Source organism: Eretmochelys imbricata, chromosome 3, assembly GCF_965152235.1.
Source record: "Eretmochelys imbricata isolate rEreImb1 chromosome 3, rEreImb1.hap1, whole genome shotgun sequence".
Taxonomy (NCBI): domain Eukaryota; kingdom Metazoa; phylum Chordata; order Testudines; family Cheloniidae; genus Eretmochelys; species Eretmochelys imbricata.
This window is the reverse complement of record NC_135574.1, coordinates 139,777,895-139,798,951: the sequence shown is the minus strand read 5'-3', so window position 1 is coordinate 139,798,951 and position 21,057 is coordinate 139,777,895. Positions and strand designations below refer to the sequence as shown.

At 40.5% G+C, this 21,057-nt stretch overlaps 1 protein-coding gene across 1 annotated transcript in view; it reads left to right on the top strand.

Annotated features, from left to right (window-relative positions):
• Positions 1–21,057, top strand: part of CEP170 (centrosomal protein 170) — a 186,524-nt gene that overhangs the window by 40,963 nt on the left and 124,504 nt on the right. Inside the window, exon 3 of the mRNA XM_077813468.1 lies at positions 16,739–16,828. Within this exon, the coding sequence (XP_077669594.1) occupies positions 16,739–16,828 (90 nt within the window). The remainder of the gene's footprint in view (positions 1–16,738; positions 16,829–21,057) is intronic.

Here is a 21,057-nt window from a genome sequence, read left to right as displayed (position 1 = left end):
AAACTTGGGTCAGCCCGAGGTTTCATTCCAAGGATACTTTTTAGGCAATACACCTTATGTGGCAAAAATACTATATTAAGGTACATATATTTTTATATTTTGCTAATTGAACTCTGTAGCATATACCAATAATTAGACATCTTAGCTTTATTGTCTGAAGTATCTGTGCAATCCTCTGAAGAGATCGTGTTTCTCTGATTTCAGTCAGAGCCACTGGTTCACAGAGTTGATTCTAAGAAAATTCCATTATCCCTTCAAGTACAAAAGAGCAGTACTGTTCTCTGTTGTCTACTCCTTACCTCTCTTCCCCTGTCCCTCCATTTCATTAATGTATTGGAGGGTTGGGTTTTTTTGTTTCACAACACTTTTCAGTTAGTAGGATTTGAACAGCTCTCTGTATTTGACAATCAAACATGAGATTTAAGGTACATATTATACATCTTTATTTGTAAATCAGCAGCCTATACTTTGATCACAGAATTGTAAATATTTTATTAGCTTTTTTGTTCTGTATTTAAAAGAGGAGAAGTAGCAGTAGTGATTGTCTGGAAAACATTGCTTTATTTTTTTACTTGTTTTAGGAGACTAGAAGTATAAACAATAAATGCTGCATACCTGTTTTAGGGTTGCTTCATCTTTGCAGTGAAATTTTATAGGCTAAAATAGTGTGTTCAATACAATTATGATTAAAAAAATTGCACAAATTTTTGCACAGAGCATGTTAGTTAAAATTCTTCAAAGAGTATGTTGTTTGTTCAATCAATCAATATTCAATACAGAACAGTTTTTTTAATTCCTTTTTACTTAAAAATACAGTACCAGTCTCTGTTAATTGTAGCTGCTTCCAGACTATAATTATTGATGGGTTATGGAGCCTTTTGTTGAAAGGTTGCTAGTTCAAATCCAGTCTATGTGGTAGTAATAAAGTCATCATCTGACTATTTAGAAGGCTTTGTGAAGTGTCTGGATGAAGCCATTTCCTTTCCTCATGGAAAAACTTCAAACGTAACACAAACCACTACCATAAATGACACATAAGCACCTTGGTGGAGCAATACCAGGCAGCTTGTCCTGATGCTGCCCATCTTACTCTGTGGATAAAGAGCTTTAGACTCCAGGATTTTCCAGAGTGGCGTGTTTTCTAGTGCAAAATTGACTTTTTAAAAATGTCCGAGGAGAGGAGGAAAAGAATTGACAATAGATCAGAAAAACTGTAATCTTTAAGATTTGAATTTACTGCTTGAAATCAACATTTTCTTTATTTAATTTGTGCATCAGGAAACGTGGTGGGCTAGTACTGTGGCTGTGATTTTTTTTTGTCCTGAGTTTGGAAACAGATGCAAACTTAGGAAAAGGATGTCAAGAATAAAAGGTTTCCCTTTCTAACAGGGAGTTCTTAAAGTTGAGCTTAGGGTCCCTACACAATTTTCTGTTTAAAAAAAAAAATTAACCTGTCTCTTGTTTATTGGCATACAGGTTACTTTAATGATAAAGTCTTGTTACACTTGGTGAAACTTGATATGGGAGCTCAAAAGCACTTCTGTCCTTTCCGTTCTTTCTCCCTCTTTTGGCAAAATTATAATTGTTGCTGCACTGTGACTGTGTATCTTGCTGCTTTACCTCATTACCCATTCTGTAACTTGTATATGGATGCCAGTTTTTGTACTATTACTGCTTTTGTGCTTGTATATCAGTCAGGTTTTCTTCTTTGGTATTTCTCATGTGACATGAATTATATCTGTTGCAGAAAATGGATTAACACAGTTCTGCTTCGAATTCATGATCAGATTTGTGTTAATTCAGTGGTATGTTCTGCTCTCAGGTGTACTGGCACATTGCTGTTGGGACTGTCTTGCATAGCAAGTTTAAGAATCACTTTGAAAAAACAATGTGCTAAGCCAAAGTGATAAGTGTGAAACCCAAAAGCATGGGAGTGTGACCTTTCTTGCTGAAAATCAATGCTGTCAGAGTAGCTGGATGTGCTGTTGTTTCTTCAGGAGCTGTGGAGACAGTTAACATATTTCACACTATCTTGTGCAGTCTAGCATGTAGGAAAATTGAGATTTAGAGTGGAAAGAGAGCCAACTCTATCTTGCCAGCTTTTTTGAAAAAAAATTCACTGCTTATTATCTAAAATGAGATACTTCTACCTTTTTCAAACCTTTTATAAAACTGTTTCAATATTGCCATTTATTTAGAAAGCTGCTTACTTAATTTTAACTCTTTTTTGTAATAATATATCTTGTAGTTCTTAGTCTTACCATAGGACACTAAAGATATTTACAAGCCTATTTTCTAAAGTGGTCCTCCATGTTTAGAAAAGTAATTATTACTCTGAAAAGGTGGATTGTGCAGTATTGTAACAGGTTATTTTCATGCAGTATTTTCTATGCTTACTGTATGATTAGAGAGTATCTTTAGAATTGTTTGAAAGAACACATAGTTGAAGCCCAGGGAATTTATCAAAGAGGAGAAATAGTATTATTCATTAGGAAACTGAGCAGATCTGAAGTGTCAGACAAACTTAAAGTTGAGATTTGAATACTCATAGGACTTCCTCCAGAGAAAGACCAGAATTTCAGATGTTGAAATAGGGACGAGCCAGGAATGAGGTAGAGAGACTATAGTAACAGAAGAGAGTGGAGAAATCAATAGAAGAGAAGTTCCAATTGAAGGTAAGCATCAAGAACTCATATGGGGAGGAAGGATAGGGGAAGGAAAACATGAAAGCAGGAGCAATGTTGAAAAAGAAATGGTGAGATTTGAACAGTGGGGAACTTGGAAGTAACAAAAGTGAAGACACAACAGTTCGTCATGAAGATCAGATTAACAGTGACATAGATGTTGAATATGGGGGTCCAACCAGAGATGAAAAGTCAAATAAATTTAAGAAAGTGGGAGGCAGTGGAGTCAGCCTGTTCATCAATGTGGAATTTAAAGTCACTTCTGCTGGGAGTAGAGAATTGAACAGAGAAAGTCATAGAAGTGGAGGATGGTCCATAGGGACAGGAGATAATAGCCACTTAGGGCTTATCTACACTTACCGGGGGATTGACACAGGGCAAAAGATGCATCGGCGGTCGAGAAGACCCGTTAAATCGACCACAGATCGCTTTCCTGTAGACTTCTGTACTCCACCGGATCGAGAAGAGTAAGGGGAGTTGACGGCATTTGTTGAACTGACATAACTGTGGGGAAGTTTACTGAAAACCTTTGGAAAGCATTTGGATCATTTTGACTTCCCGATCATGAACAGCAGGCATTTGTCACTCCCATCAGTGTTAGCACAGATGAGCACATATACCCTGTCCTTTGAAGCTTTCTTTCCTTCTGGCTTTTCATTTTTTTTCTACATGTCCTCCGTCACAGAGTTTCACTGGACTTAGGCATTCCTTGTCAAACACATTCCAATAATATAATTCTAGCAGGTTTCCATAACTCTTTGTACACATCCTGTACATATATCATTCAAGAAATATTAATGATCAGTGAGTTTAGTATTCCAATGATATCTGACATGCCACTTATTGTGTATGTTATGTATCATGACAACAGTATATCAGGTGTAGCGAGAACATCAGGCCTGGCAGGAGTTGCTGACACAAAGTGAATCACCAGTGGACCTCTATCACACACCCCTTGTTTGTTTCAGTAGATTGTGGAATTGTGTTAGCTTATTGCTACCATCCCAAATCTCAGTGGATATGTTCATTCTCAAGAGTTATATAACTTAAGTTGCAAAATTTCTTGTAATTGCTATTTTTTCTATCCCATGCCTTCAGGAATCCCAGTGTAGTGTCCACTGTCTTCAAAAATCCTCATAATAATTTGTGGTAGTATACAATGAAAGTAAAGCATTAATAAGAGTTTACCATTGTCTGTCTCTTTCCAATCTGATATGTAAAATATTTGGCTTTCTGTATTCTGAACCACCATAATGAGTGAATTGAATTTTGTGTCTGAAATATAATGTTTTGTCTCCAACTGCTCAAATGGAGTATTTAAAACTGTTGGGAGATGGTTGTTGGTTATTGCTAGAATAGGTTGTGCTACCAAGACAGTATTTCATCGTCCCTGGCTTCTGCTATCACTTGCACATGGTGTGTTTATTCTTGTATCTCACACCATGTTACAGATCTGATACACACTTTTGTAATTTAGCAGTTTTCTGTCGGGTAAATGGTGTGAGGTTAGGTTTTAATGCTTGGAGGTATGGGAGTTGGGGCTTCACAGCCCTATAGCATTGCATGTTCTATCTGCCAAAACTTTCATGCCTCCTAAAAGTAATTTTGAACTTTTAATTAGTTTGAACTTTTAATTTAATTTTACAATACATTCCACTATTATACAAATTTCATCTTCCATGTATTTACTTTGTAGTGCAAGCAAGCAGAAGCCAGGGCACTCATGGTTTGAAGCAAGTTCTGTTTAGTATACTTACATGGCTTGCATTCTTGCATGACTGTAATAGCCCATGGGTAAAAAATAATAATGACTTTTTGTTGTGCATATATAGTTCTTTGTGCAAGTCCTTCCATTATTCTCTAAATGCAAAGAATGTGGGCAAAACACGATAAAAACCACTATTAAATGCCAATTTCTTTATCTTCTCTGTTAACTGATCATAGATATTATAGAAGCCTTGCTAAAAATACTTTATAAAAGGGGGGGAAAGGAATAAAGTAGAGGATTAAATTTTAGATCTGTGCCTAATCACTGTTCTTTTAACAGATGTTTTATTCAAGTCTGTGGATGCAGACTTGCCCTAAAGTGGATTTTTATGTAAGGTATACAAAAGCACTAGTGTTTATAACTTTGTATTTGAGATAAATCTAATCTTGAATACTACAGTATGTAACTTTACTCCTGTGTAAATACTGCATGTTTTAAAAATATATATTTTTTTATTTTTATAAATCAGCATTGTGAGAAAGCCCATTGTTTCCAGGTCGTAGAATCACCCAGAAGGTGAAAAATTCTGAATTGTTGACAATATTGTCCATATGAGATAATTTTGATGCTCATATTTGAGATCCATTATTCCAGCCAAAAATAACTTTTTTTTTTCTTTGTGTGTGCACATTCTTATTTTGTACCAATTTTTACCACTTTTCTGTGGGCAAATGTTGTTGGAATTGGGGGTTTTACATCCTGAACACTTCCTTTCCAATTCAGATTCATTTAGAATACTGGATAATTTCTAGAAAAATTGGATAGACCTTTTTTCTGAATATCATACAAAGGTATATAAAACAAGATAATTTAATTCCCATTTTCCAACAAAGTCCTACCTTTTCAACCTGAGAGCCACATGTTATTTTGAAAGGATCCAGAGGCTGCAGTTAGTACTTTGGGGCAGATTCTATGTTCTGTTCTGCTCTCTTTGTACTCCTCAAGTGGTACAAGGAGAGCAGAAAGTTGGAGGACATAGAACTGTTGTTGCTGGTTCCTGCTTCCACACATTCTCAATGAACAACATAGGCAGAAGGTATCATAGGCTGGGGAGGCTAAGCCTCCTGAAACCCAGACCGTGTCCCTGCCCGTGCTCCTTCCCAAGGCCATGCCCTTGCTCCCCCTCTCCCCTGAAGCTGGTGGGGGCTCAGCTCCAGCCAGTGACCTGAGGCTTGGGCCTGCTGGCAGCTCAGTGCTGGGGCTGGCGCTCGGGGGGTCTCGGCCAGCTGGCATCTCAGGGCTCCTCTGGCCACAGGGGATGGGGGGAATACTCAGGACTCAGTTAGGCCCAGGGGGTGCTCGGGTGGGGGGTGGAGCCAGTGGGCTAGCCTCCCTGAAGAGAGGGTTCACCCTCCGCCCATGAAGAACAGGGTGGGGAGAAGAAATAGGAGTGTAATGCCAGCTGGGGACCACCAGAATGCAAACAACGTTATGTCACAAAATGTATTTGTGCTCACTGTTGGGAAATTATGACTCCTATATTGTTGTGTGTGGCAGACTTGCTGCCATTGCAAACCATTACAGTACTGAATTCCAAGACTGTTTGTTTGCCTCTGGAAGGTGAAGAAGACAAAGCAAGCTGTTTTTTGAGAAGATGCAGCTGTGTATTCCACTTCAGTGTGTGTGTGCTCCCAGCTCACTGGAGCCAGAGAAATTTACCTAGCAGTACCCGTAGAGAGGTGGCGTTCATGCCTTGTGGCCATAGCCCTTCCCCTGGCTTCATGAGGCGGTGCCATCCCAACCCTTTCTCTGTTCCTTCTTATTGCCTGCAGGTGGAGTCGGAGCTGTGTGTGATCTCAGCCTCACAACCTCTCACCTGGTTAGTTTTTTCTCTTGTGGTATATAGGTAGTAGTACCCTTAGTGTTAGAGTAGTTTGTTTCCCTTGGGAATTCCCTCACTGGGATTTAAACATTGTCCTGTGTGTGGGGAAGCGAGCCCCAACAGTGATCCCCACATGTGGTGCTTGCTGTGTCTCAGTAAAGCCCACATCAAGGAGCATTGCATGATATGCAGATCATTTAAGAAATGGATTCAAGTGGCTCAGGATCTTCTTCTGAAGCAGCATCTGCTCAAAAAGGCCAGGTAGTGGGTTCAGTAAAACACCCTCATCGGGTCAGATATCGCCCTTGGGCGCTGAGAGCGCTGCCGCTTCACATTCCAGAGCATATGCATCCCTGAAGAAAGAGAGGAGCCCCAGTATCTAGTAGGGAGGTTAGAAACCCTGTACCATTGACTCTCCTGTACTGTTGGCATCAGTTCTGTCTTTTGGTCATATGTTAAGTCTAGTACTGACGAGGGAGATGCTGGGGTACCAAATGTTTCCACATCAGCAGCATATTAAGCAGGTATAGACCTCCTCTGCCTTTTGGTCCTGACCTCTCTTTTGGTCCAGGACTTTGCCAGGGTTGTGTTAACTACAGCCCCTTCAATTGAATGAGCCAGCGAACCCTCGGGTCTGTTTGCACTGCACTCAAATGTTCTCCTTCCACAAATTGTGGAAGTAGGGCTTGTTCTGGAATCAGAATGGGGGAACTTGGTACCAGGAATCTCCTCGGCACTGCCGCATTCGGCACCACAAATTTTTTTCATGGTGGCTTTCACAGCCCTTGACGTCAGTACTATGAGATACTCCAGTACTACTGTTCCCTTTGGGACCTACGCTGCTTCCTGCACCAGCATGCTCTGTACTGAGAGTACAGGATCCATCGGCAGTGCCTCCTCCATCCTCGTTCTGGGCAACGAATGAGTCAGACTGCATACTCACTCCTTCTGGTCTTGCTCTGCTCTTACCTCAGGATCCCTAGGCTCCTGTATGTCTGAATCGGGGTCATCATCTTCCCACTCTCCATTGCCCAACCAGCATCAAGGGCTGTCCATGGACAGTTATGGTTACCAGGATCGGTTTTGGGACCAATCTTATTTAATCTTTTTACTACTGACCTCGGCACAAAAAGTGGGAGTGTGCTAATAAAGTTTGCGGACGATACAAAGCTGGGAGGTATTGCCAATTTAGAGAAGGACAGGGATATCATACACGAGGATCTGGATGACCTTGTAAACTGGAGTAATAGTAATAGGATGAAATTTAATAGTGAGAAGTGTAAGGTCATGCATTTAAGGATTAATAACAAGAATTTTAGTTATAAGCTGGGGACGCATCAGTTAGAAGTAACGGAGGAGGAGAAGGACCTTGGAGTAGTGGTTGATCATTGGCAGCTCATAGTCATCCTATGTGATATGGCTGTGAAAAAAGCGAATGCGGTCTTGGGATGCATCAGGAGAGGTATTTCCAGTAGGGATAAGGAGGGTTTAGTACCGTTATACAAGGCACTGATGAGACCTCATCTGGAATACTGTGTGCAGTTCTGGTCTCCCATGTTTAAGAAGGATGAATTCAAACTGGAACAGGTACAGAGAAGGGCTACTAGGATGATCCGAGGAATGGAAAACTTGTCTTATGAAAGGAGACTCAAGGAGCTTGGCTTGTTTAGCCTAACAAAAAGCAGGTTGAGGGGAGATATGATTGCTCTCTATAAATATATCAGAGGGATAAATACCGTAGAGGGAGAGGAATTATTTAAGCTCAGTACCAATGTGGACACAAGAACAAATGGATATAAACTGGCCATGGGGAAGTTTAGACTTAAAATTAGACGAAGGTTTCTAACCATCAGAGGAGTGAAGTTGTGGAATAGCCTTCCAAAGGAAGCAGTGGGGGCAAAAGATCTATCTGGCTTTAAGATTAAACTCGATAAGTTTATGGAGGAGATGGTATGATGGGATAACATGGTTTTGGTAATTAAATATTCATGGTAAATAGGCCCAATGGCCTGTGATGGGATATTAGATGGGGTGAGATCTGAGTTACCCAGGAAAGAATTTTCTGTAGTATCTGGCTGGTGAATCTTGCCCATATGCTCAGGGTTTAGCTGATCGCCATATTTGGGGTCAGGAAGGAATTTTCCTCCAGGGCAGATTGGAAGAGGCCCTGGAGGTTTTTCGCCTTCCTCTGTAGCATGGGGCACGGGTCACTTGCTGGAGGATTCTCTGCTCCTTGAAGTCTTTAAACCACAATTTGAGGACTTCAATAGCTCAGACATAGGTGAGAGGTTTTTCGCAGGCGTGGGTGGGTGAAATTCTGTGGCCTGCGTTGTGCAGGAGGTCAGACTTGATGATCATAATAGTCCCTTCTGACCTTAGTATCTATGAATCTATGACTGGCGAGCATCTCGTGGTCAGGACGGAGGTCCCTGGCCCAGCACCTACTGGCCTCCAATGCCTTATCCATGTCAGTGGCCTCCAATGAATCGAATCCATGGGATGCTCCTTGGTTGCAGAGGTCTGCTGTTTTGTCTCGCTCAAAGGCGAGATTGCCAGCCAGTTCTGCAGTGGTATCCGTGAATCTGCTGCAGACCCAGTCACTGGCGGTCTTTCTCCCTGTGGAGCCTCCAGAGTCATCCCATCTGGGTCTGTCAGCCCTGGAGCAGAATCCAGCTCTGGCTCAGTTAAGAGCCTTGTCTTTGTCTCTGGATGATGCTGTGCTGCCTGGCTTATCCACCCCTAGTGGAGAATTATAAGAAGTACTAAGACCTTTTGCAAAGTGCTACTTCCCTCGGTATCCAAACAGAGATATTGCAGGAAAACATCCATGAATTGGTGAACATTTTTACTGCTCCTGGGAAGATTGCCCTCCCTATCCATAATGTGCTCCTTGAACTGACTAAGCATATCTGGAGCATGTCAGCTTTGGTACCATCTGTGGCTGAATACGTGGAAAAGCGCTATTTCATCCCCCACAGCAATTTGAGTGGTTTTACTCCCATCTGGCCCCAATTCCCTAGTTGTAACTGCAATGAACGACAGAGCCTGGCAGGGCAGATTTAAGTCCACCTCCAAAGATAGGGACTCCTAAACAATTAGGGGCAGGAAGATCTACCTTGCAGATGTGTACTGCTAACCAGCAAGGCTTGTTGCCCAAATATGGCTTTGTTAACTGGATAGCTATGTCAAAGTTCACAGACCAGCAGCCCAAGGCCTCGTGCATAGTAGCTAAGACATCTTTGCAAGCCATGCTCTGCATCATGGACAGATCGACCAGGAAGCTAGCCTCTGCGGTCACCATGAGGTGGGCTTCCTGGCTGCAGAATTAGGGTGTTGTCCCCAATGTCCAGCAAGCCACTGGAGATTTGCCCTTCAGTGGCCAAACACTGTTCTCAGACAAAACTGACAAGATGTCACATTCCTTCAAGGACTCTTTCTACCCTGCGGTCCTTGGGGGTGTACATGCCAGCAGTGAAGAGGCACCACTCCAGCAGCCAGCAGCAGTACCATCTGCAGTGCATGTTTGGCTAGCCATTTCCTCCTCCAAGACAGAGGGATGGATCCCACAGGAGAAAGCAGTTGGGCTTGGGGTTCGAGCAGTTCACATGCCCTCTCCTGTATCTTTCCAAGTGCCCATTTTGATTCCTCAGTCCAGTTGTTGCTTCTCCCTCTGCATCTCCCCACCTTTGGGGACAAGTTGGCCCACTTTCACAATGCTTTGAGCTTGATGACTACCAACAGCTGGGTCTTAAGCGCCATCAGATTGGGTTATGCCATCCAGTTCCTCTCCACATCCCTCTTTAGGTACCCCTCTCACAAGATAATGCTCCTTGAGCAGGTCCGCACTCTGTTGGTTTTGGGAATGGGGGAAGAGGTTCTACCAGAACACTGGGGACATGGCTTCTACTCCCAGTACTTCCTGGGTACCCCCCCCCCTTGGATTTGGGAAAGACCCATCCTTGACCTTTGTGGCCTCAACAAATATATCTGGTACATGACAATACCACCACAATGTATTATGTGAATAAACAAGGGGAAACACAAACAAGGTTGCTCTGCTTGGAGGCAATCAGTGATAGTTCTACATTGAGTAGAACATTACTCTGATAGCCATTCACTTGCCTGGGATCAGAATCTTCTTGTGAACCATCTCAGCAGGTATTTTTCCCTAAGTCACAAATGGTCCCTGAAAATAAGTGTTCTCCAGGTCATCTTCACAGCTTCAGACATCCTGACGATCAACCTGTTCACTACAGAAGACAACAGGAAATGTCATCTGTTCTGCACTCAAGGGGAGCTCAGTCCAGGCCCCCTGTCAGCCGCTTTCCATCGCAGTTGGCAGTCAACTCTCCTGTATGCCTTTTCCCCAATTCTGATCATCCCTCAGGTCATCCTCAATCTTACGGCAGATCAGGCCAACCTTATTCTTGTTGCCCTGGCGTGGCCGAGACAGTGCTGGTTCTCCAACCTTCTCACTCTGTCTGTTCAGCCTCCCTTATTGTTTCATTTACATCCTGAGGCGCTTAGTCACAATCACAGCGGCACTTTGCATCCCATTCTCAGCTCCCAGCATCTCATAGCATGGCTGCTTCATGGCTGAATGAAGAGGAAGAGCAGTGTTTGGCGACTGTCCAGCAAGTCCTGCTCAACAGTAGAAAGTCCTGTAACAGAACAGCCTACTCAGCTAAATGAAAGCAGTTTTCAGTGTGGTCATTAGCCAGTGGAATTCAACCAACACTGGCTTCTATCCAGGACATCTTGGAGTACCTGCTACATCTTCACATGTTGGTGCTTGCACTTAGTTCACTGGAAATGCATCTGGCAGTGATATTATCATTTCATCCCTCTGTTCAGGGAAGATTAGTCTTCTCTGATGCCATGGTAACAAGGTTCTTAAAAGGACTTTGTCTACATCCCCTGGTCCAACAGCCGTTTCCCCAGTGGAACTTAAGCACAGTCCTGGCAGCTCTGATGGGTCCTCCACTTGCGCTGCTAGCATCTTGCCCCTTTCCACTGTAGTGTCAGAAAACTGCTTTCCTGATAGCAATAACCTATGCAAAGGAGTGTGTGTGAGCTGCAGGCTTTAAGGGCAGAGCTTCCTTATAAACAGTTCTCCAAAAACAAGGTGACTTTATGATCACATCCAAAATATGAGTCTAAAGTTATCTGTTTCATTTGAACCAGGAGCTATATTTGTTTTTTCCTAAACTGCATTCATCTCCAGAGGAGCATTGTCTCCATACCTTAGATATAGAGAGCCACCACACAAATGGTGCACACAAATACACTATTTATATTAAGAAAAGGAGTACTTGTGGCACCTTAGAGACTAACCAATTTATTTGAGCATAAGCTTTTGTGAGCTACAGCTAACTTCATCAGATGCATACTGTGGAAAGTGTAGAAGATCTTTTTATACACACAAAGCATGAAAAAATACCTCCCCCCACCCCACTCTCCTGCTGGTAATAGCTTATCTAAAGTGATCACTCTCCTTACAATGTGCATGATAATCAAGTTGGGCCATTTCCAGAACAAATCCAGGGTTTAACCAGAACGTCTGGGGGTTGGGGGGAAGAAAACCTGGATTTGAGCTGGAAATGGCCCACCTTGATTATCATACACATTGTAAGGAGAGTGATCACTTTAGATAAGTTATTACCAACAGGAGAGTGGGGTGGGGGGAGGTATTTTTTCATGGTTTGTGTGTATAAAAAGATCTTCTACACTTTTCACAGTATGCATCCGATGAAGTGAGCTGTAGCTCACGAAAGCTTATGCTCAAATAAATTGGTTAGTCTCTAAGGTGCCACAAGTACTCCTTTTCTTTTTTTGCGAATACAGACTAACACGGCTGTTACTCTGATACCTTAGATATCTGGCCTTTTATCTGGACAGAACTAAACAGTTTCATGTTTTGCCCTCATTGTTTGTATTGTATGCAGGCCACATGAATGGTCAACCTGTCTCTTTGCAGATGATCTCCAAATGGATAATATCCTGCATCAAAACAGCATATGAAATAGCCTCAGCTATTCCCCCTCGCTGGATGCGAGCTCACTTTACAAGGGCATAAGCAACATCCATAGCATTTCTCATTGTATTCTTTTCCGTATTGGACATTTTGAAGGACTGCTGTGTGGTTGTCAATTCATGTGGTTGTACATTCATGAACCATTACACTCTAACTTCATCTTCCAGGGTGGATGTAGGCTTTGGTTGAGCGGTTCTGCGGTCCTTGTTTAGGTAGACTCAGAGCCTTGCCTCCTGTGGGGTGGGTACGGCTTGTGAGTCACCTAAGTGAAAAACACATCTGTAACAACTCAAAGAAGAAATGATTGCTTACAGTAACTGTGGTTCTTTGAGATGTGATGCTGACGTGTATTCCACAACCCGCCCTGTGTCCCCTCTGCATTGAAATCTTGTGTTCAGTGCAAAGGAACTGAGGGAGGGTAGGGGCGGTGCCACCTCATGTAGCCAATGGAGGGGCTATGGCCACAAGTCACAAGCGCCACCCCTCTATGGGTACTGGGAGGCAAATTTCTCCCACTCAAGTTTGCTGGGCTCACAGCTGCATCACATCTCGAAGAACCACAGTTACAGTAAGTAACTGTTTCTTTCTCCTTTCCAGCTGCTGAGGGGGTAGAGCTTTACATTTCAGACACTTGTTAAAAGAAGATCCAAAAGATGGAGCCTCCTTTTCCAGCAGCTGGTAGTTTGAGTAGGGGTTGGACTTCTCATCATGTTATCACTGAAGCTTCCTACCCTTATTTCCATGTCTGCATATGACTACTAGGTGTCCATGAATCTTCTCAAGCTCTGTGTTCTATTTTAATTACTATATATTTAAAGTCCGGATGAAGTTCTGAAATTACTATAAAAGTCCATTTCAAATGGCATAGTCCCCGACATCACCTCACCACCTCAAAACAGCCACATTTCTAGAACTAATCTATATTGAACTGGATTTTTTTTTTTTTTTTTTTACTTTTCAAGACCATGTAGATCCGTGGTTCTCAACCAGCATCCCAATCAGCACACATCTGCGCCCCAGCAACATCCTCAGGTCCATACAAGTAGTATATAGATTGTGTGGATGTGCCCATATAACACACAGAGAGCCGCATATGCGGCCCACAATGGTAAATAGGTTGAGAACCACTGTTCTAAATAATAAATTCTTTTGAGCAGACACTGTCTTCCTTTATGTTTGTACAACATGTAACAAAATTGGGCCCTGATGCTAATTTGTTCCTCTGTTTAAAAATGAATGCTATCAATAAAATCCCATAGAGAAGAGGAAGGTGATAGGCTGCAAGTTTGAACTGAAGACCACAAGTAATACCAGAGGGAAAATCCCAGTCTGGAATCCATGCAGCATGTGATTCCTTAAAACCAGCAGCAGCAAAAAAAAACAACAAAAAAACAATATGCCTATTAAGAAGTGAGAGAGATGGATAAGACATTGGCAACCATAAAATGGTGAAAAGATTCCAGACCTTACAGTTCTAGTGGCAGTGATTAAGATAGATGTTAGTCCTACCAATGCAGAGAAGATATGTGCTAAAATATTCCAAGACACTGGGAACCTTTTCTTTAAAAGTGTTTTTTATTTAAAAATCCATTTTATTGTAAGTAACATATACAATCTTTAATCCGACACTTTCCAAATTTGTCAGAAATTCTTCATACCTGATATTAAGCATACCAATTTCTAATAAATTAGTTATTCCAATCAAAAGTTACAGTGGATAGAAAACAGAACTTAGAATTGGGGGGTGGGAAGCTAGACTCTCCTTAACTGTGGAATCTTTACTGGTGATGTCATACTGAGTATGTTTGATTTAATAAAAATATTGTGCCTTCCCTTGATTGTTCCTCCCTATTTCTTCGTACCTTAGCCGTTTTTTGTTTTTCCAATCTTGAGACCTGGAATCAATGTAGTAAATTGGGGTATTACTTAACACCATACTGTGACAGTATGTATTGTGAAATTTCTTCTGTTAGTCTAGAAGAAACATTAGTAACAGATTTATAAGTGACGGTTTATTTTTGTGAATCTGGGTTTAATGCTAACATTTTGTGCAAGATTGTGGAAACAGTTGTGAGGTAAACATGATGAGTAATCTGGACCTGAAAGCAGAACAGATTGACTTTAAAGCAAGCTCTTAATTTAAAGATCTATTTAATTTGATAGGAAGCAAGAGAAATTCCACACTCTTAATTACATTCAGGAAATATCATTGAATTGTCTAATACAGAAGTCTTTGGAGAATCCTGAATCCTTAGTTTAAGTATCTCTACCTCTGAAGAATCTGTTGAAGGTTAATTCTTGGTCACATATTTAAATAATAAAAATAAAGCCTTTTCATGATTAACTCTGGCCTGGAATCCTTACATGCTTATCTCTTTTGGGTCAGAGGAAATATGAACGTCCGTTGGAGATTTTAAATTGGAACATGAAGGTAATCAGCAACTTGTCTAAATCTTGTTGTATGTAGGTGTTTTGGGCAACTGGCGAAGGTAATGCTTAGTTATCTGGTGTGACAGATAGTAATTGTTAATGATACAAAACTAGAATACACTCAAGTTTAAAGGCATAATAATAACCGTATGTATCAAATCACTTCAACCATTACACGATGACTTCACAATCTAAGATTACCAGACTGTGAAACGCGCAATTTTGTAAGTCTATATCAGGTATGTGTGTGTGCTCAAAGTATACTGCACAAGTAAATAGAAAATCCCAAGTGTCCAAAAATGTAAATTTACCAGCTTTAAAGAAACATCAAAATATCCACAACACCACTGCAAACAAAAATGTTAAATATTTTTTTCATAACACTTTATTTTCTGCAGAATCTACATTTCCTTTTAATAAATAATTGTGGCATAGTGAATTGCTTGGAAGAAATTAATAATGGAATACTATATATTGAGCTTTTCACCTTTACTTAGTTTATACCATAGCCATGAGAGAGACTTTTTTGGTTCTCAGTTTGATTTTTGTTTTCTGTAAGACATTAATGTATTAAGAACAGCATAGTCTCCAACCTCTAAATATCTATCAAATAACTTATCTCAGCTTTTTATTACACAACTCATTTAATATAACAAGTCACATATATGATAGTAAAAACAAAATCAACAGTGTCCTGCTTTCTAAAGATGTTATGTTTGTGAATTATAGCAATACATTACTCACCTACATATATTTGTAATATTGTAGCTAAAAATACTTGTTTAGCATTTTGATTTCTTCTTTAACAGTTGATGTTAGTAGTAATACAAAAACAGCGGTCTGGGAAAAATGTATATTGCCATATAGCCCAGAACAATGGGAACTGCAGTACAGAAAGTGATAGTTGAATGACATTCTGATAACCAGCACTAACCATCTGGTTATGCTAACTCTTTCCAATCAGAAGCTGGAAATTAAAAATGGCCTCTTCCCTCTGTTTCTTTGCAAATGCTACTTAACTCCAGAAAAGGTGATTTACTCACCAGTGCCAATGTTCTCCTAAATTTACCATGTGGTTTCGCTCAGTGAAGGATGTCCCCCATTCTGCACTTTGGGAGGCAAGTGTATGGCTAAATGTATGTGTGTTCTCTTGCAGCAGTGGACACACATGCCATTTGTTAGCGTTTATGAGGTTTCCTAGTTAGTTTCAAAACCAATGTTCTGTGCGTACACCAAGTGCTGGTGAGCTAATATCTTTCAGGGAGGTGGATACAACTTAATTTAACAAATATACATCCATTTTAGTACACAAAATATTTGGGACGATTATATTTGTTTGTCAGACAATCAAACTTGATACAAACATTGCCCTTGGAATAATCACCTTAAAATTGTTTTTCTAGCATAGTAAATGATATGGAGGGGAAATTGGTTCCGTGGTTTTAAACATTTTTATTAAGCTTCTTTCTAAAGTAATGCTTTCATGGTGCATTGTTGTAAATAGCGTAATGGGTTAATATTCTAGCCTGTTGATGCTGAAGATTTAAGTTCATCTGTATTTGGCACAAATATAAGGATTTTAGTCCTTATTGTTTCCACATTATTTATCCATGTTACAAAACCATCTCTCTGCTAGCAATCCTTGGGGAACACCTGGTACAACAGAATATACTTCTAGCCCATCTGAAATAGTGTGGTAGTTTTACATTTCATTAAGGGCTTGTAAATGCTTGGAAGTGTTGTAAATCTAAACTGTGGAGGCTTCTAGTGACAGAGTTCTAGAAAATATAACTCAGGACCATGAAACAAGGAAGGTCGGGTATCTTAGATAAATCACACAAACACATTCAGTTACTTTTGATAAACGTAGAACACGTCAATAGAAAGCACATAACTGTACGTATGTTAGTATGAAAAAGATTGTCTGTAGCTTCTTCTCTTTTCATCTGTAGCTTTCCTATTATCTCCTTGCATTAATTTTAATCTTTTTAATATTTCAGTCACGTAGTGTGGACAAGCAACATGCTGTAGTTAACTATGATGCCTCTTCAGATGAACACTTGGTGAAGGATTTGGGCAGCCTAAATGGGGTAAGTTAACAAATCTAAGATGGCTTCCCCAGTCATGTAAGATATATCTTTTAAAAAAAAATTGAAAACAAACAGATAATTAACAAATAATCATGAAGTTCTAGTAATGCAAATGGGGAGAACAGCTAAATAAAATGATTTTATTCCCTGCTACTATGGAACATTTAAAAGGGGCGAAGTTAAATGTTACAGTAATACCAGAGCATGTTTGTGTTAAATTAAAGTTGAAGTAGAGGAAGTTCAGAAGAATAAAAATGAACATGATGTAAGTATTTGTACAGCATATATTGCAGTGGGTTCCTGGTCCATGACTAGGGCTCTTAGGCACTATGTTAATACAAATAATAAAAGTACTTCTGTAGCATTTCAGAAATAGAGAAGCAACAAATCTCTAGCTGAATTAGGTCAGTATATAAGCACACTAATAGATGGCATCACACTCTCTAAAATTTTAGTGCTATGGAAAGCATACTTACTGTAGGAAATCATGTTTAGCCATGTTAATAATGAATTGGAATCTTTTTTCCTCTTTTTTTCTGGAAAAAAAGGATATGTTGTATACTTGTGTGAAAAAGTTATCCAGTAGTTGATTTCATATACAATTATTTTCCCATAGTTTATTTTATAATTTGTCTTTGCTATTTTAGCATATCTTCTTTTTTCATTGTAATTTGTCTGTGAATATCATGTAATAAATGTGAAGTTAGTGGATAGAAAATCTATAGTATAATAAAGAGGCAATAAAGTTCTCAAGAGCAGAACTCTTCATAAAAAGCTTCATATGATCTTTTACATTTTAAGGGACTTCTAGGGATTGCGTTTGCAACCTGCTGGGTAAGCTTTCACCTTTCTGTAAGTGTGTTAAATATATTAGTGTACGTCATAGTAGTTTATTTTAAAGTTTAGCTACTGTCATATTTTAGTAGTCCTTTTAGACATTACCATATGAACTTTATATAGCCTGTAGCTGTGACTGAATTAAAGAATGTGAAGTATAAAATCTGTTTATTTTACAGTAGAACCTCAGTTACGTACATCTCGGGAATGGAGATTGTTCAGAACTCTGAAATCTTAACTCTGAACAAAACGTTATGGTTCTTTCAAAAGTTTACAAGTGAACATTGACTTAATACAGCTTTGAAACTTTACTATGCAGAAGAAAAATGCTTCTTTTAACTATCTTAATTTAAATAAAACAAGCACAGAAACAGTTATCTTACCTTGTCAAAACTTTTTAAAACTTTTCCTTTTTTTTCAGTAGTTTACATTTAACACAATACTGTACTGTATTTACTTTTCTTTTTTTATGTCTCTGCTGTGCCTGATTGTGTACTTACAGTTCCAAATAGGTGTGGATCAGTTCGTAACTCAGATGTTCGCAACTCTGAGGTTCTACTGTATATTTAAAAAAACATGTTCACTGTGACTCCTGGGACTGTACTTAGTGAGAATGCCATCTCTTCAATGCACTTCAATTCCTGTAATATTTATGACAAGCTAAATCAGTATTGCCCATGTGTTTATCGATAGTCTTTCGTTTGTTTTTTTGTTTTAATCTCCCCAGCATCATGCCTCAGACATAGTGTGATAGCTCACCCAACATGCAAAGGCTACATATCAAAGGATTCCTTATTTTCCCCAAGTTAGGGTAGAGAATATTAGGTCATATGACTGTAGTCCTTACATTTTTACCCATCTCTTCCTTCTGAACCTCACCCGTTTTCTGCTAAACCTGATGCCCATTGCTCATAACTTTCGTTGACATCACAATGTCATACTTCAGCCAAACAACAGAAGTTGCTGGGCAGTGTATACAGTAACTTCACACCTTTCACAGAACTGAAAAATTGAACATTTCCTTGGTACACACATCACAACCTATTTTCATTTATGTGCTAACAATATGATCCCAGCTAGTAACATATGTGATGCTTTAAAAGGGTCAATTTCCTAAAGCTGAAAACAAGTATGAGCAAAATAGAATGGGAGGAGAAATTTAAGACCAATTCAAACAATTCCAGATCCTTGCTTATGTTTAGGGCGTTTTCTCTTTTATTTTATTTTTAAAAAGGGTAATTCCTTGCTTGGCTCTCTTTTTTTTTTTTTTTTCAGTTGGACCAGATGGCATAGCTCAACCAACTTTTGTGCAGTTTTTTATTATATTTTAAATGACAGTCTTTGTAGCCTACTGTAGAGAGGTCATGCTGAGGTGTGAGGAAAGTTAAGGAGGGGATTTGCCCAACCCAGTGTTGTCCATGCAAGCCCAAATAGGTAGGTAATAGAATGGATAAGAGGCCGCCACCTCTGTTGTGGTAGTGGAGCCCTGAGGTGTTTGTGGGACTTCTGCTCTCATGAGCCTTGATTGGTCTCTTCACAACGAGAATTACTGTGTTTGTATGAATACAGAGAATTGTTGCTTTGTAAACTTAACACAAACAGCAGAGGCTGTGCTGGGGGTCACCCCATCTGCCCTGTCCTCTTCCTTCTTCACATACTTGGCCAGTAACTCTACTATGATCTCCGTAGTTCGACAGTGGCAACCTGGTCAGCAAGTCATTTAGACACCCAATCATAAAAAAAGTTTTCCAAATTAGTTCAGCTGAGACTCAGATTTTTTGTCAGACAAATATTCATTAGTACATTATACTTCACTAGTATGATGGCTTCTTTTGTGCCATGCTCCAAAAATAGTTTAACAATGATCACAAAGAAGCAGGTGCTGGTGAGAAACCACTTGCAAGAGACTTGCATAGGTAAGGGGCTTCTGAAAATATTGACCTTGAACTAATAGAGTGCAAAAACTTGACCAGAAGGGTCACTTGAGTGGTGGTGGCTTGAGCACTGTTAGATGGTAATGGGCGCTGTTAGGGCATCACTTGCTGTCTATATTAGATATGTCCACATGTGGTCAGACGGTTACTACTCATTATGTCAGGGGGTGGCCAAACCGTGGCTCTTTTACAGTTAAAGTGCAGCTCTCGGAGCCCCCATGTCTCCCCCATTCTCCACCTGCCAGACTGTTTGGGAAAGCTCAGGGCTTATGGGACCCTAGGGGCTTCTGCTCAGCAGGGCGTGGGGGTCTTAGGGCTTCAGCAAGAGAGGTGTTGAAACCCCGAGCATTGGCAGGTGTGTCCCAAGGGGGCTGGAGCCCTGAGACCCCATGACCCCACATTTCAGAAGCTCCTAGCCCTATCACCCCACCGCAGGGTTGAAGCCCCAAGCCCAGGCTCTCGAACTTCTGAAGATTGTAATATGCAGCTTGGAGGGTCAGTAAGTTTGGCCATCCCTGCATTATGCAATAATCTGAGCTTATCTCTGTGATGAGCTCGATCACAGAAACCCCCTTGGGACTGTCACCTGGTGTGCTGAGCCTACCTGTGAGCCCGTTTTCCCCACCAGCTTGGGACTCCAGAACCCTGTCTTGTTGAGCCAGACATGCTAGTCAGCTCCAACACAGACCCAGGGTCTGAACCACTCACCCCAAAGCTGCAGACTTAGCTGAAAACAACTTAAGAAGTGCTCCTGTCTCCAGCACCCAGACACCCAGCTCCCAATGGGATCCAAACCCCAAATAAATCTGTTTTACTCTGTACAAAGCTTATACAGGGTAAACTCATAAATTGTCCGCCCTCTATAACACTGATAGAGAGAGATGCACAGCTGTTTGCTCCCCCAGGTATTAGTCACTAACTCTGGGTTCAATAATAAGCAAAAGTGATTTTATTAAGTATAAAAAGTAGGATTTAAGTGATTCCAAGTAATGACAGACAGAACAAAGTAAGTTACCGAACAAAATTAAACAAAACACGCAAGTCTAAGCCTAATACATTAAGAAACTGCATACAGGTAAATCTCGCCCTTAGAGATGTTCCAATAAGCTTCTTTCACAGACTGGACTCTTTCCTAGTCTGGGTCCAGCAATCACTCAAACCCCCGTAGTTACTGTCCTTTATTCCAGTTTATTTCAGGCATCCCTTGGGGGTGGAGAGGCCATCTCTTAACCCAGCTGAAGACAAAATGGAGGGGTTTCCAGGACCTTTTATATTCTTTCTCTTGTGGGCGGAAACCCCTTTGTTCTCCTGTGCAAAATCATAGCAACAAGATGGAGTTTGTAGCCACCTGGGCAAGTCACATGTCTATGAATGATTCAGCTTTTTGCAGGCCAACACCATTGTTTACATGTTAGTTTGAACGTTCCCAGGAAAGCTCAGATGTGGATTGGCGTCCCC